General features: G+C 47.8%; 1 protein-coding gene across 1 annotated transcript in view; it reads right to left on the bottom strand.

The window, feature by feature from the left end:
* Nucleotides 1-10,393, bottom strand: part of SMAD6 (SMAD family member 6) — a 119,876-nt gene extending 109,483 nt beyond the window's left edge. Inside the window, exons 1-2 of the mRNA XM_074234452.1 lie at nucleotides 10,134-10,393; nucleotides 8,692-9,977 (exon numbers count right to left, since the gene is read on the bottom strand). Of these exons, the coding sequence (XP_074090553.1) occupies nucleotides 8,692-9,502 (811 nt within the window). The 5' untranslated portion in view covers nucleotides 9,503-9,977; nucleotides 10,134-10,393. The remainder of the gene's footprint in view (nucleotides 1-8,691; nucleotides 9,978-10,133) is intronic.
* Between the last annotated feature and the right edge of the window lie 5,043 nt (nucleotides 10,394-15,436).

Genomic DNA, 15,436 nt, shown 5'->3' with positions numbered 1-15,436 from the left:
GAAAAAAAAAAGATAAATTTATTCTTAACTGGCTTGTTTCTTCTTCATCATAGAAGAATGGCAAAAGTCCAAAACCAAAACTGGCCGATCTTAGTTCTAGCTTTTCCATTATCAAGAAGTGTGTCTTCAGACAAGTGAAATCCTTCTATTGTTTTCCCATTTGGGAAAAAAAAGGGGGGGGAGTGGAGTAGTAGGTCTTCTAAGATTTTCTTCCTGCTCTTAAAAAACATCTATATTTCTTTATTTTCTATGGGTTTTTGTTTTTTGAGCTTTTTTGTTTCCATTCATTTGCTTAAAATACTCCCCTTTAAAAACATATACTTTGCTTTCAGAAGAATTCCTTGGGCTCTTGTTTTACGGGAAGTAACAATTTGCTAAAGTAAGTAACAATTTGCATGAATGAAATGACCCTTCATTTGGGGTAAATGAAACTAAATGCCATCAACTCCCTAACTCAAACAAAACCTCAGTGGTAATAACCCAGTAATAACTATTATTAGTCTGAGTATCAGTAATGACCCAAGGGGTAATAAGTATTTTTCATAATTATAATAGGTACAATTAGTAGTAGTAGTAGTAGTAGTAGTAGCAGTTGTTTTGCTCCCTACATTAAATGAAGTTTCCCCTCTTTATAACCTTGACTCTGAAGGTCAACAGGAGTTTTCTCTAGTGGGGTCTCCAGGATTCTGTTTCAACAAAGCACTGAGGAAGGTTGATCAAAGTAATAGAAAATCATCTAGTCCAATGCCTGCTTTAATCGAAGAAAAACCATCACCCACAAAGATGAAATGATTTTTCCAAGGTCACATGTAAGAAATAAATAGCAGACCCTAGGATTTTCTGACTCCTAATCCACTTCAGGTTATCCCCCCACTGCTTGCCTTCCACAGGTAGTATACTAAGAAGGGAAACACTGAGCCCCACCCCACCTTAGCTAAATTCATTCATTCAATAGACATTTATTGAATGCCTATTATAAATAAGCAAGGTATTGTATTGATAAGCTAAGAGGGGTTGGGGAAAGCGGAGGGCTACAAACCAGCTAAGATCTGATATCTCTGTACACAAAGGGCTTGAAATTCAGGAGGTGTATACCCAGAACCAAGCAAAAAAGCAGAACACCCTAGTCTGAGCAGATTTGCTTATGGTTGATACTGACAAATGGCTGTTTGTCAACAAAGGCAAAGGGGAGGAGGACCTAAAATATACTTTTGAGACTAAAAAGTCCTTAAAGGAGATTCTTTAAGAGAAAAGGCTGGAAAACTGATTAATCTATATTAAGTTTGGGCATCAGGCAAGAAAACCTCTTAAAAAATAAAAAAAAAGACAACTCTTATCTGGTAATACATTCAAGTTCTTCTGTCCATTCCAAAGATTCAATCTCTAAATACTGATTGCTGGAAAAGGTAGAAGACATTGGGAATAAGAGAGGATTGATAATAAAAACAGCTGTACTTAGATCCAAAGGAAATATCAAATAGAATGGGAGCAGAGTCACTGCAGTCAGATCTTGTAATTTCAAAATTTATTCATGTTTTTGGACATTAACCCTACTCCCCCCCACTCGATGGATTGAAACTATCCTATTTCATGGAACAGAAAAAGGTATGAACCTTCCCCTAGATGCCTATGGCACACAACTAGAAATAGAAAACTTGGCAATAATGGGTGAGACGTAGAGTCAAAAGTTCCTATAACTTCTTTTTAAATCATACTTTCCTCCATTGCCCAAGGTCAGACATCCCTTCCAAAGGCTTGACTAAGTCCTTGGGGAACTAAACACTCAGAGCCAAGATGGGAGTCCTCAGAGTCCCTCTTGCCTGGAGTTAAATCACCAGTGCTCTGACCACACAAGCTCCTTAGAGCTGGGCTTGGCCTAAGATATTAAAACCCAGTTAAATACATGCCAGACAGTGGTTCTGATGTGGTGGTGAAGAGAGAGAGAAAAGTTATGTAACTTGAAGTGTGAATGGGTAACTGAGGCCCTTGCAATAAAACTCCAGAAGGAACTTCTGTCCCACATCTACCTTACCAAGATGGTGCTCAATGAACCATTTAATAAGTGCAGAGGTGGGGTAACCAGTAAGTTCTCTTAGGGGTACATAAAAAGGCAGGGAGTGGAACAGATTGCATTGCAGTGACCTAGACACAGGCTTAGACTAATAAAAGTCTGGAGAGGCCAGAAGACCTATTTCAACTCTAACATTTTCAAGATCAGAAAACTGAGGCCCAGAAAAATCAATGTCACTCAGCTTATTGTTCCACCATTAAGCACCTACTATGTGCCACAATTGGGGAATAGGGTCTGTACAAGTTAAAAACAAAAAAAGCAAGACAGGGAGTGCCAGAGTCAGGAACCTACATCTTCTGACTCCCAGGTCACATTAAAAAGAACCAAACATCCTTTCAGCCTATTCAAGCCATAATTATCCTTCCTTAACCGAACAAGAAAGAGAGAGAGATCTGGCCCAGGAGTTGTATGCTAAAACCATATGATAATTTTCACCTCCTCTGCAGGGGTCACTAACAAGAGAATTTTGTCAAACCACCCTCTGGTGTACTGGATACCTGACTTTCCATGATGACATTCAGATGGCTAAACAGTGACGCAAGTTAAAGGAGTAAGGCAGGGCCCTAGGTGGGTGAGGCATTGAGCCTAGGAACTGGAGGGACAGCCATTATTACATTTCTAAAAAAGTCTGACTGTTGTAGCTATTGCTGTGGGCTTATTTTATAGGAGAATAAAAATGCACAAGCTTTTAACCTTAAGGGGGAACTCCCAGCGTCCTCAGGGCCTCTCTAAATGCAAGCAGCAGTGTAATTAGGCAATCCTGCTGCATACTCAGACAGCTATCCATCTGCATAAAATCCAGGAATCTCTTCCAGCTCCAGGACTCTACAGTAATAAGCCAGGGCTACAGTCAGCTCGAAGGAAAGCATTCATCACAGATGTGACTTTTGTTAGCTCCCGGTGGAATTTTCGCCTTTCAGGATCTGGACCTCAAGGAAGCCAGGAGATAGTTAAAACTCCTTCAACTTACTGGTGTGGTCTGTGTTTTCGGGCCTTTCCGTCTTATTCTGCCTTTCCTCCCCGGCATCTTTCACAGGAAATGATCCATGCCCCTAGCCCAGGGCTTTTCCACTCCCACCCCATCCTGGGGCCGGTTTGCAGCCCTCCAGCTAGTGTACCTTCCCCCACTATCCCAGAGAAGCCAGTGCCTCGGCAACAAAGGAAGACAAGTTGGAAAAGAGACGCTGCAGCTTTAAGAAAGGCAGGAGTTTAATTGCCTAGATTCCCCCGTCAGTCAGATAAACAGCTAGTCCGGCTGGCGCCAGCAATATGCAAACTGCATATTATCACCACTTCTTCACCTAAATAGCAGAGGGGACCTCCTTAGGAAAGGGGGAAAGGGGGGAAAAAAGGGCTTTTTAAGCACAACTTGAAATTGATCTCATTTCAAAGGGATAATGCCAGGCCAAATAAAAGAAAAAAAACTTTTTAGTCTGTTTTAATTCCTATATTCTTTGCCTGGGAAACCTGTGTTTTTCTAGGCTGTCTTCTAAAGTCATTTAAAAGTTCTCTCTCTCTGTCTGTCTCTTTCTCTCTCTCCAGCATAATTTAGATAATAGTCATTTACTGAATATAATTACAGAAAAAAAAAGTGGTGAAGCAAAGAGCCCGAGATTTATTCCAAAGTTAATGGATACTTTCAGTAGAAAGGAGTTTTAAACACAGGTTAGAACCGTGATTAAAGTATTCCTTCAAATTTCCGTCCACATAGGCACCAAGTAGTTCCCTGGGGACAGAGAAACAGAGACAGATATAGAGGGATCCCATGCCTAGGTAAGGAAGAGGCTAGCAATTCGGGTGGGAAGTGTGGGGGGGGGGGGATTTTTATTGCTTTTGTTGTTGTTAGTCCGGTCCAACTCTTAGTGACCTCATTTGGCAAAGACATTGGAGTGGATTGCCATTTCTTTTTCCGGTTCGTTTTACAGATGAGGAAACTGAGGCAGTTAAGTGACTTGCCCAGGGTCACACAGCTGGCCAGTATAAGAGGCCAAATTTGAACGCAGGTCTATCCCAAATATGTGTTCAACGATGATGTGCTAGAAATATAAGCAAGTCTAGTAGCACAGACTTCATGTTCAATGTTCTTAGGTATGTGCAAGTGCGTGTGTTTGAAGCTATCAATGTATTCTAGGCTTTAATAGATAGACTATCTGGGTCACTATCATATGTCTGTGTTATCTGGGGGTTTTCAGTCATTTGCCTGTGATTCTGTTTCCTTGCTCCTGTATGAGTGTGCATATTATTCTGTACTCGAGTGTACATATAAATATGTGTGTGTGTGTGTGTGTGTGTGTCTTTATAGTATGGTGGTACCCGCCTATCTGGGTTACATTCCCCGCTCCCCCCAGCTATTCAAACAAATATAACTTTGTGGATCTATATGGCACTGGTTATACTTGCAACTCCGGGAAGGCTGTCCTTTGACACTGTACTTGTCCCTATCACACATTCTCAGTGTCACAATGTATATACTGCCATGTATCAGTATCTATTTGTAGCTTCATGTTTGGAGACAACATACTGTGTATCAATATGCACAATTTTCTGACTGCCCATGGCAAAGAGTAAATACCCCTTTACCTCCTCTTATCATTAATCCAACATGGGCAGAGGCCTCCCCCTATGTCATTGCTTCATGTTCTTCCCTCAGTGACATGGAATAAGGAGGGGTTCTGAATGTCAGTCATGTGCCTGGTCCAGCTGTGGAAACTAGGCTGGCAATATTACTGGAATGTGGTGGGAGATGGGGGTGGGGGGTGAGAGGGAGTGGTCATCCACCTTTTACCCTCTGGCTCAAAAACCATCAGTAAGGGCAGGGAGGCGAAACAGACCCCAGGCCTCATCCATAAATTTCTATTCCTCTATGTCACTGGGGAGAGAGGACTCTGGGTGATCTGTCCACCTATCCATCCCTCAGGGCTTTATTCTTTAAGCCATAAAGCACTAAATTAATGTGAATCTTAGTCATCACCAAGATTTCTTGAAGGCTACTGGAATGGGGGGGCTCAGGATCACCATGCTGGTCTAAGAGTGGCAGGATTGTAGGGAATACTCTAGTAACCTGAAACAGCACCTCCTTCAGGCAAACAAGAGCCAATGCCCATAAAATCGACTTCTAACACTCCATTCTCAGTCCAAGACCTATTTCCTTCCCTCCTCTCTCCACCCTTTCCCCATCCTCCCCACTCCAAAAATACCATCAAGACCAAACTACCCAAGATCGGGCCATTTTTAGAAGAAGGGGAACTAGCATCCACTATGGCAATAATATTCCATACCAACCAGACTTCATAATCCCTCCACGTGAGGAGCTAGGTGTTCCAGTGGGTAGAACAGAGGATTTGGGAGTCAGGAACACCCGAGTTCAAATTCAACCATAGACATTGACTAGGTGCGTCCAGACAAGTCACCTCATCTCTGCTCTAGTTTCCTCATCTGTAAGATGGGGGAAAAATAGTATCCATACCTCCAAGACCAAAAGCTATTAGAAAAGTGTTTCACAGACCTTAAATAAGGAAAAGCCTGCTAAGGAGTCAGCCCTGGATGCGAGCAGATTTGAGATTTCTTGTCTCCTTAAAAAAGGCTACCTAAATACTAACAGCTGTTATTCACATTTATACTATTAGTACTAACTCTAAATACTCTGACCACTCTACCTTCACTAGATTACAAGCTTCATTTGGAATACCTCCTCCTTGGAAGCCAGGCTTAAGTGCTGCCTCCTCCATGAAGTCTTCCCAGACTACCCCAACCTACTTCTCAACTTCTATACTAGAATCCTAAAAGTTTGTATTCCTCACTTTGCCACTTAGCACATAAAGTCTGACCTTATTAAAATTCATTTTCATTTATACCTTTCAAATATATTCTGTCTCCCCAAACTCTTCACTGAAGGTCCTTGAGAACAGGAACTTTGGCTTATACTTCTTTATATCCCCCCCTCAAACAACAGTGTTTTACATATAAGCGGTGTTAAATGAATAGGGTTTTACTACTGCTGCTGAACATGAAGAAAGGTAAAATTCTGCTAAGGACAGCCCTGGATGAGAGCAAATTCAGAGCTTTCCTGGACCTAAGTGACTGGAAAAGAGTAGCTTCCTAGGAGTCTAGGTCAGGACTAAGAAGCTGTGTGGCTCTGGGCAACTCCTTTCCCTTCTCTAGACCTGTTCCTTTAGATATAAAAAGAAGTGCTAAAAAAAAAGTGACTTGGACTAGATGGTCTCTAAGGTTCCTTCTGACTCAAAAATTCTGTGCTTCTCCTAGAAAATCTGTCAGGGACAGGACATTAATCAGGGAGTCAAAGATGGGATCACTCCCCTCCAAAGACTTGGAAGGAAGTAACCAAGAATCAAAGGGTGTAGAGATGGAGGGAAATCTCACTTCCAGGGGCACTGGAATCCAACAATAAAGAAAGAACAAAGTGTGTGTTTCAGAGAATCCAGAGGAGTAAAGCTTGGGTGATTGTCGCAAACAATAAGAAAAGCAGCATTTTAAGCAGGATGTTCTAAGTCAACTCACTATTTCTTACCCACATTCTCTCTTCCCCTTTCCTCGCCCAGAAGGATCAATCTCCACACAGGCCAAGGCTGAGCTAACCACTTCCCATACTGCCCATCAATGAGATATATATGAAGGTGTTGCAGAAATAACTTTCCTCTCCCCGACTCCCCCCATCTTCCTCAAATACTGAAATGAAACCTGCATCCTGGAATATAAAGTTTAAAAAGCCAAAGTCTTCCCTCAATCATTCCACAAATGATGTTGGGCCAGATCCCTGGACTGGGACACAAGAGACCCAGATTCAGGTTTTGGATGAGCAGCTCTAGCCTTGAGATTCTAAACAAATCACTGAAGCTCTTGGGTCCCCAGTTTGTTCATTAGAAATATGAAGTTATCAAACTAAATTATCCTACTCACTGATTTTGAAAGCTGGAAAGGATTTTTTTAAAAAGTGGGGGATGCAATGATAGGATTCCCATTTTCTCCAGTTCTAAACCGAAGACCATGAAAAGGTCTGCTCAGCTGACCACCACCAAAGAAAAGGGAGGGGGGAAAACCTTAACTCTTAAAAACTCTGTGAATTACTCAATCAAGGGAAGGACAGGAGAGAATAGAAGGGGAGAATGATAAGCACATAATAAGTTTGGTTTTCTGGATTTCTTTTCTGTTTCCTACCTCAGACCCCACCAAATAACTCAGTTGTGGGCCAGTATGATCTAATGATTACTTGAAGCAGAAGGTAAATTTGTGTGTGTGTGGGGGGGGGGGAATGACAAACACAGGCTACTCTAGTCAGTGACAGGAAAGAAGAGAAAAAATTGGGGTTGAATTATTCCAATTCTTTCAAGCAAGTCAGCTTGAAGAAGATAAAGAAAAGGAGTGAGAATGAAGGGAGTAATGCAGGGGCAAGAAGGGGAGGGGAAAAGAAGAGAAAGGAGAAAGAGTTAAGAGTTTAACAACAAAATACCCAGCTCTCCATCTCCCAGATGCAAACAGGTTTCCCCAGCCAGAGACCATATATGCCCAGAGGGTCAGAGTTGGGGGGAAAAATAGCCTTTCATTTTAAAGTAAAAGTTTTCAAAGTAAGCATACTGGGTCAAGATATGTATAAAGAGACATACTGGAGTACTTATTTTTGATAATTGTGGAAGAATCTTATACAATACAGATGTATACATAAAAATAGTGAATATATACAGCACCCAAGGGAGGCACACACTAGCATAGCTCCCACTCAATGTAAGTGTGGAGACCCAGGGCCATTATGTGCCATTCTCCTGTGTGTGAACAAATGGATAGGTTCAAATGTAGAACCACACTAGCGATCATTCTAAACAGTGGAAAGAGCAATGGATTTGCTCATAAAACCAGACTTAAGAGACCTAGCTCCCAAGCTTATTATAGTGCTATATATGATCTTAGACAAATAATACACCTGAGCCTCAGTGTCCTTATCTGTAAAATGGGAAGAATCCTCCCTACCTCATAAAGTAGGCGTGAGGAAAGCAGAGTCATTCTACATAAAAGTAAACTATTATTACACGGCTGATTCTCCAGTTTGGTCATTCATTATAGTCTTCTCCCTCTCTTAGCCTGTTTTTCCACTGCCTATTTCCACATTCACATTCACATTCATCATCGCTGTCATCAAGATGAGGGTAAAGGAGAGAAGATTAAGACGACAAACAGTTCCCTTTCCTAAAGGAGGTCCATACTTCCCCGGGAGAAATTCTCCTGCAAAGTAAGGCTGAATGACCTGGCCTAAAATGATCTCAAAGTGCATCTCGACTCTGGCTCTCTCAAGGCCATAAAGACCAAGAATGATCCGCAGATAAACACCTCCTCCTCAGTCCAAGTTCAGGTGTGCTAGGCACAGGTACGCAGACATACACCGATGAAAAGGCCATTTCATTAAAAGGATCTATTTTTTCATGGTCGACTCTACATCTAGTTACTTAAGCGGGAGAAAAAGATTGCCCTGATGGCCCCCAGTCTTCCCAGTCCTCCCAACAAGCCCCCCCCCCAGGTGCTGCCTCCTCTAGCATCTTCCCCTGCCGGCCCCCAGGCTCGGCCTCTAAGGGACAAGCCCGGGTCGCCCTCCTCTCCATCCCCATCCTCACCTGGCCCGCAGAGCCTGCTGAAGTGGTACGGGTTGCAGCAGACGGTGGGGCCGTCGACGGCGTGGAAGCTGTGGCAGCCGCAGAGGGGCTTGAGCTCGATGGCGTGCTGCAGGTCGGGCCAGCGGAAGAGCCTGCCCAGGAGCAGCTGGGGCGGGGCGGGCTGGCCGCCCAGCCGCAGGTCTGTGCGCGGGACCAGGACGCAGCCTCCGGGCACCCCGCCGCGGGACTCCACCGCCTCCAGCAGCGTGTCCAGGGCGCGCTCCTTCAGCCGCTTCAGCAGCGAGTAGGTGACCGTCTTGAGCTCCTGCTCCAGCAGCAGCAGCCGAGACCGGGCGTCCCTACTCCTGCCGCCGCCGGCCCCGGGCTCCGGGGGCGGCCGGGCCGGGGGGTCTCCGGCCTCTCGCGGCGCGCCGGCCGCGTCCCGTTCGGAGAAGAGGCAGCAGGTCACGGTCTCGCAGTCGCTCTCCGGCAGCCAGCCCGGGCCTCCGTGCTCGGCCACCTCCGGAGGGGAGGCCCCCGGCTCCGCCATGGGCCTCGGGGGGCCCCCCGCGCGCCAGCGCCTCCCCGCGCCCTGGGCGCCTCGCTGCCCGGCCGCCTCCCGGGGCCACCGCGCGGTTAGCGGGCGGACTTCGGAGCGGTCGCAGCCTCCCCAGTCTCCTCCCGTCGGGGCCGGCTCGGCGCGCCTCCCGGAGCTGCCATCCTCGCGTCCTCCTCCTCCTCCTCCGCCGCCGCCGCCTCCTTCCTCCAGGTCGGGGACCACTCGACTTCTCCAAAGTCGCCGCACCAGCCCCGAGCGTTTGGACCTGAACATACGACGTCCTTTGGCGCCGGGGGTGGGGGGGGGAGGAGGTCTCCGGTTACCGAGGGTCCGTAACCTCAGCGCGGCGGGGACTGCGCGGGTCGCAGTCCCGCATGAAGCTCCGCCGCGCGGCGCCGTGCAAGCCCCGCACAGCCGGTCACCGATAAATCGCCGCGGGGCTGCAACATGGGGGAGCTCTGCGGGCGCGGGGTGATGGGGGGGCGGGGGAGGGGGAGGGGAGGGAAACCCGGAGGAGAGCGAGCAACAGCGAGTGGCCAAGGGGGGGGCTACATGGACCCCGGCTAGAGAGTGGCTCCCGCGGTGAAGCTGCGGCCCCCGCGCTTCCAGGGGGCTGCGGGAAGGGCCCGCTGCATGGGCCGCCGGTCCTTTAAAAGTTGTGTGGAGGGTCCGAGAGCGGAAAAACGCACACCCACCTCCACTCACGCGCGCTCGCCCGCACACACGCCGCCGAGTCTCCCGGCGCTCTCTTTAAAGAAAGCAAAATGCTGGTTTTTTTAAGCAAGAGATTTGCCAGATCCAAAAAAAAAAGGCAAATTAGGAATCACTCACCGCCTTCCCCGGGGGGGGGGGAGGAAAAAAAAGAAATAAAGAGTGAAAAGACGAGTCACGCACGCCAACAAACCCGCAAGCCCGGGGCTCTTCTGCGGGAAGAGGCGAGCCCCGCACGGGTCCCCGGCGCCGGGCGCACTCGGAGGAGGCTCCCTCTAACGCGGGTCCCGACCCATGAGTGGACACTGTCAGTCTCCCGGAGAGGCGCCGGCAGTCCCGGGCGAAGCCCGCGGCCGCCGAGGCGGAGGCCGCCGCCGCCCCCCGCCAGAGGCTGCGCGCCGCCCGGGGCCCCGCGAGGTCCGCTCCCGCGGCGCCCGGCGCTGCCCGCTCCGCTCCGCCGGCCTCTGCCCGCGCCCGGCCGCCCGCTCGCTTTTTTGTTCTTCTCGCACACACGGTCGGGGCCCCCGGAGCCGAGCCGCGGAGTCATTGGCCGCCTCCCATCATATGCCAGTCTAGACACTTTGGCGGCTCTCTGCTGCGCCGCCGATTGTTGCGCAAACAAGGTTTCAAGTTTCTGAACTCTTAAAGGAGAACGCGTCCCATTGCCGAGAGCCAGGCACCGAGGGGCCGGCTCCCGGGGCGGGCCCGGCCCGCGCCCCCGCCCCCGCGCCCCCGCCCCCGGCCCGGCCCGGCGCGGGCACCGGCGGAGGGCTGGCGCTGCGGACGCGCGGCCACACGGACGCTTGTCCCCCGTGTCCACACGCTCGCGCCCTTGGCCGAGGCGGCGCGCGCCCGCCCTCCGGCTCCGCGGTCCCGGGCCCTGGGGAAGCCCCCCGATCGCCCCCCGCCCCCGGACAGCCCGGAGAAGCGGCGCCCTCCCGGCGGACACGCCAGCCCCAAGGCTGCGCAGTGCCTGACAAGTGTCCTGTCCGTGGGGCCGGCGTGGCGGGGCTCAGGTGAGAGACCCCGGGCCCCCCGGGGAGCGGGCGCCAAAGCCGCCAGAGGGCCGCCGCCGCGCTCTCACCTTTGGGGGTGCACGACTGGAGAGCAAGGCCCTCTTCTCCCGCCGCCCCCCCCCCGAGGCAGCGGCGCCCGCGTGCTCCAGAGGGGCGGAGAGAGCACCCCAGCCTCTCCCTCCCTGAGCATCCCCGGGGGCTAGGCCCCCTCCGCGCCTCAGGAGGCGGCTGAGCCCCCCGACTTATTAAAATGAATATTCCTTTAGTGCCCCCAACTCCGCGCCCCCCCCGGATCCATTAGGTGGGCAATGGAGGGGGGTATTAGGACGGGTCTGGGGTGGTTTACAATTTGCTTTTCTGTTTTCACTCGCCCCCAGAATGAATGAGGTTCTTTCGGGGACTCGGCGTTGCAAGAAGCGTCCTCGGGGTTACCGGGGAGGCGGCCCCCGGGCCGGCGCGGCAAGGGTTAAGCCCGCTCCTGCCCCTGGAGCCGGCGCGGCGGGGGCACCTCCCCGGGCGCATTCACTCGTCCTAGGGTGGCAAAAGTTCAAGCTTGTAAAGTCGGGATTGGTCCGGGGCGGAGAAAAAAAGGCCTGGTCCCCCTCCCCCCCTCCCCTCCACTCTGATTGGCCAGGCTGCCGAGAGAGTGCCGCCCCCTCCCCCTCCACGTCCTCCCCTCGGCTTTCCGGCTAGGAACCCGGCCCGACTCTGAATGAAAGACATTCCGCTACTCTCATTGGCCCGGGGCTGAGCGCCATTCACAGCCTAAAGGGGGGCGGGGAGGAAGGTGCTGAGGGGTGTAGCCCATCGCGGCGCGTTTCTCGGTGTCTGCACGTGTGTTTTGTTGTATTGTGTACATCTCTCCCTCCTTAGGGCCCATCTTAGCTTCCAGGTCTCGGGAGAAGGTGCCCCGGGGGGATGAGGGAAGTATAACTTAAAGGAAGGATAAGCTTCTCGACCTCCGCTGCTTTGCAAATCAAAATAAGAAAGCCAGCGGCTTAAACCCCACTTTATCTTTCCTGAGCAGCGTCTTGTTAGAGATCCAACATCTGTATTTCCGTATTGGGCACATCTGGGTAGACTAGGAATTTGAGTATAAGGTTATATCAAAGATAAGTCTGCAAAACCAATAACCATCGTTTGATTAATATGCCAGATTGTGCATCTGAACTGAATACTTGTGACCGGGTATATGTATATCTATGTTTGACCAAATGTTTGTGTAACATGTACGTGGCACCAAAGAATTTTGGAGAAGTCGAAGGGGTATGCCCGTGCATTTTACATCATAGCCATCGTCATATTGTATGGAGTACAGGGATCTCCAAGGTTTCATCAATCCAGAATTGAATGGAAATGGTTCATGGTTTAATCCCTGTTGATCCCCTTTGTTGCATCCATTATCTATATAAATCTCCCCGAGCAGAAAGGAATCTTGTCTCTATGCAAAGTCAAAATTTTGAGCATTTGCTTGGACAGGAAGGAAGCAAGAATTGCTTCATTATTCAAATAATTGGGAGAAAGTTGGAAGAAAATAGCCTTAAATCAATCAACAAATTTTTATTAAACTGTTACTATTCTCCCATGTTTAGTTGTTATGCAAACTGCCCTTTCACTCTGCCTAAAAGGATTGTAGATTGGAGGTTTGGAGCCTCAAGCTGGTACCCAGCAAGCAAAGTTTGAATGGTCTTCTAGGAGACAGAAAAAGTTTGAAATTAAAGCACTCTCCAACTATATTAATAAAGATATCTAATGTTCAGATCAAGGAAAGTGATCACATCTGGATCATTCAGTCTGTCAATAAACATTTATTAAGTGCCTACTGTGTGCCAATTACTGGGAATATAAAGAAAAGCAATAGAATAAGTTATGGCTCTCAAGGAACTCATCGTCTAATGACTGCTCTGAAAAACTACTTTTAAGAAAGATACTGATGGAGGCTAGGTGGCTCAATGGATAGAGCATCCACCCTGGAATCAGGAGGACCTGAGTTCAAATTCGGCCTCAGACACTTAATAATTACCTAGCTGTGTGGCCTTGGGCAAGTCACTTAACCCCATTTGCCTTGCAAAAAAAAGATACTGGCTTATTAAAGCATGTCAGAGAGGAGAACAACCAGTTAAAATAAGAGAATGAGATATAATCAAAATATATGAGAAATTGTTAAGAAAACTGGAGGAAAGAGAAGACTTAGAGGAGAGGTCATCATTGTCTTCAAATCTATGACCAAGGTGCTCTTTTGTGCTGTTAGTAGAGAACTGGCCTTTAACAAGAAGACTTCTTCCTAACTGTGTGATCATGAGTATTCACTTCCACCTCTTCAATCTCTTGGTATTCTAGGTTTTACAGTCTTGTTACTACCTGCACAGATGGAGAAATTCCCAAATACTGATGAAATCCCCAGTCTTTCCCCTCCAGCTTCCATCACAAAGAAAGCTCATTTAAGTGTAAGGGAGCTTGCCACCTACTCAGTAATGTTCTGGAAGAGCTCCTTCCCTGTTTGAAAGCGTGACCTCCAATTTTTTTAGGTGTTAAGTTTAAAGCCAGAGGACCTGGATTCAAATCCCAGCTCTACCACTTACTATCTCTGTGATTTGGGGCAAATCACTTCCCTTCTCTGGGTCTCAGTTTCCTCATCTGCAAAATGAGAGGCTTAGCTTAAAGAACCCTTGTAGTTCTAATTCTGTAAGCTAAGAAGGCAGGCAAAGGACTGTTGGTAGATCCTCCTCTACGATCTGTAAGAAATTTGGAGAGCTTGCAAGGAGTATTCTGGCCACTAGAGGGTGTCTAGAGCAGTCCACCATGAGAGTTAAATAAGTTTTCTCACAGGCAGTAGACAACAAAATTCAGTTTCTTCCCAGTGGATTTTCTTTGGGGAGGGAGGGGGAGAAACATAGGCAAGAACCTTTAGGAAAAAATGATTGGAATATATCTTGATTAACACATCGTCATAGCAATTTCTAAAGTGAATTTTTATATATTTTTTTTCAGTAACTCTAGAGTCTTCCAGAGGGAAATGAGCATTAAGTGAGGGTGGGTGGTTTAGAAAAGAAAGAGGACATTCGAGTCCTGATGTCCTTGACACCATTCCCTTCCTATCTTACTTCAATTCTTTCCTAACTCCACATCCCAGATCACTAGCCATCGGGACCCTGAGCTAATAGTGTTTCCAGAAACCAGTCAATGAACTTTCATTCCTTTGACACTGTACAGAAGAAATATAAAAAGTAGGTGCTGTTGTCAAGCAGCTTACAGTTACTAAAGTAAAAAATAATCAGAGTTCATATTTATATAGGTTTTCAATTGAACTTAGACTACCTCACTTACTACAATAGTGCTGTGACTTTTGGGAGAGGGAAAGGTTATTTGATTTGATTTTGGTTTTTTGAAATTTTATCAATACACTGTTGCAAGTTTAAATCAGCAACTACCCTAACTTATCATCTTACAGTTGCCTGGGGCCCTGACCTTAAGTGACTTTTCTATCAGATAGTATGGGAGATAGGACATGAATCCAAGTTTTCCTGCCTCTGAGTCTGGCCTCTTTCTTCTATTCCACACTGACTTTCTTGAGGTAAGGGCTCAGGAATATAGGTGAAGAAAAAGAAGCTTAGAGAGCCTCTGAACCTCTATGAACAATGACAAATTACCTGAACTTATTTCAACAACTAACAGAACTCCCACCCATCATTCCCTTGCCATCCTAGGGATTTTGAACCTCTCTGATGCCATTGTTCAGATCCTTTCTTTGCCCCACACGGACTTACTCCTTCATTTCCATACCCCTCAATGTCCCATCCCAAAGCTACCCAACTCTTCCATTGTGCTGTCAGGAACTCCTGCTCCATTGCTAACAAATTAGCTTCCATCTTAAAACTTTTTATTTCCTTTTCCCATCTTCCACTAAGAAATGACTCTCTCCTGCTGATTCAGTTTCCCTGGTTACCCTGTCCAATGTTGGTTGTCCCTCAAATTTCCTGAGTCATTGGTCCTAGTACTCCTTGCTCCACATTGCCACTTTCAGACTCTCTACTACCATTGTTCAGCAACTTCTCTTCCCTTGAAGTTCAATCAATCCATATTTATCACCCAATCAATATTCTGGTAGCTATTATCTACTAACATCCAGGATGCTCTCCTTCCCTCTTCAGTGATTTCAGTGCCTGTTTCATAGTTTTTCAGTTACCAACCCCTAAGCATTCTATCTTCATAGCATCTCTTGTGTATTCTCCCTTTTCTCCTCTGAAACTTGCACTGGTGCCGGCCCTCATCCCCTCATGTTTGGACTACTACAAGTAGTCTTATGGTTGGTCTGCCAGCTTCAAGTCTCCCCTCCACCACCCCCCCCATCCATCCTCCACTTAGCTGTCAAACTGATCTTCTTAAAGCACACTTAACCCACCACCCATTGCTTCCAATCACCTCCAATGGCTCCTTATTGCTTCCCAGATCGAACATAAAGGCCTCTCTTTGGCTTTTA

The sequence above is a fragment of the Macrotis lagotis genome, chromosome 4 (assembly GCF_037893015.1).
Source record: "Macrotis lagotis isolate mMagLag1 chromosome 4, bilby.v1.9.chrom.fasta, whole genome shotgun sequence".
NCBI classification, from domain to species: domain Eukaryota; kingdom Metazoa; phylum Chordata; class Mammalia; order Peramelemorphia; family Peramelidae; genus Macrotis; species Macrotis lagotis.
This window is presented reverse-complemented; position numbering and strand designations above follow the sequence as displayed.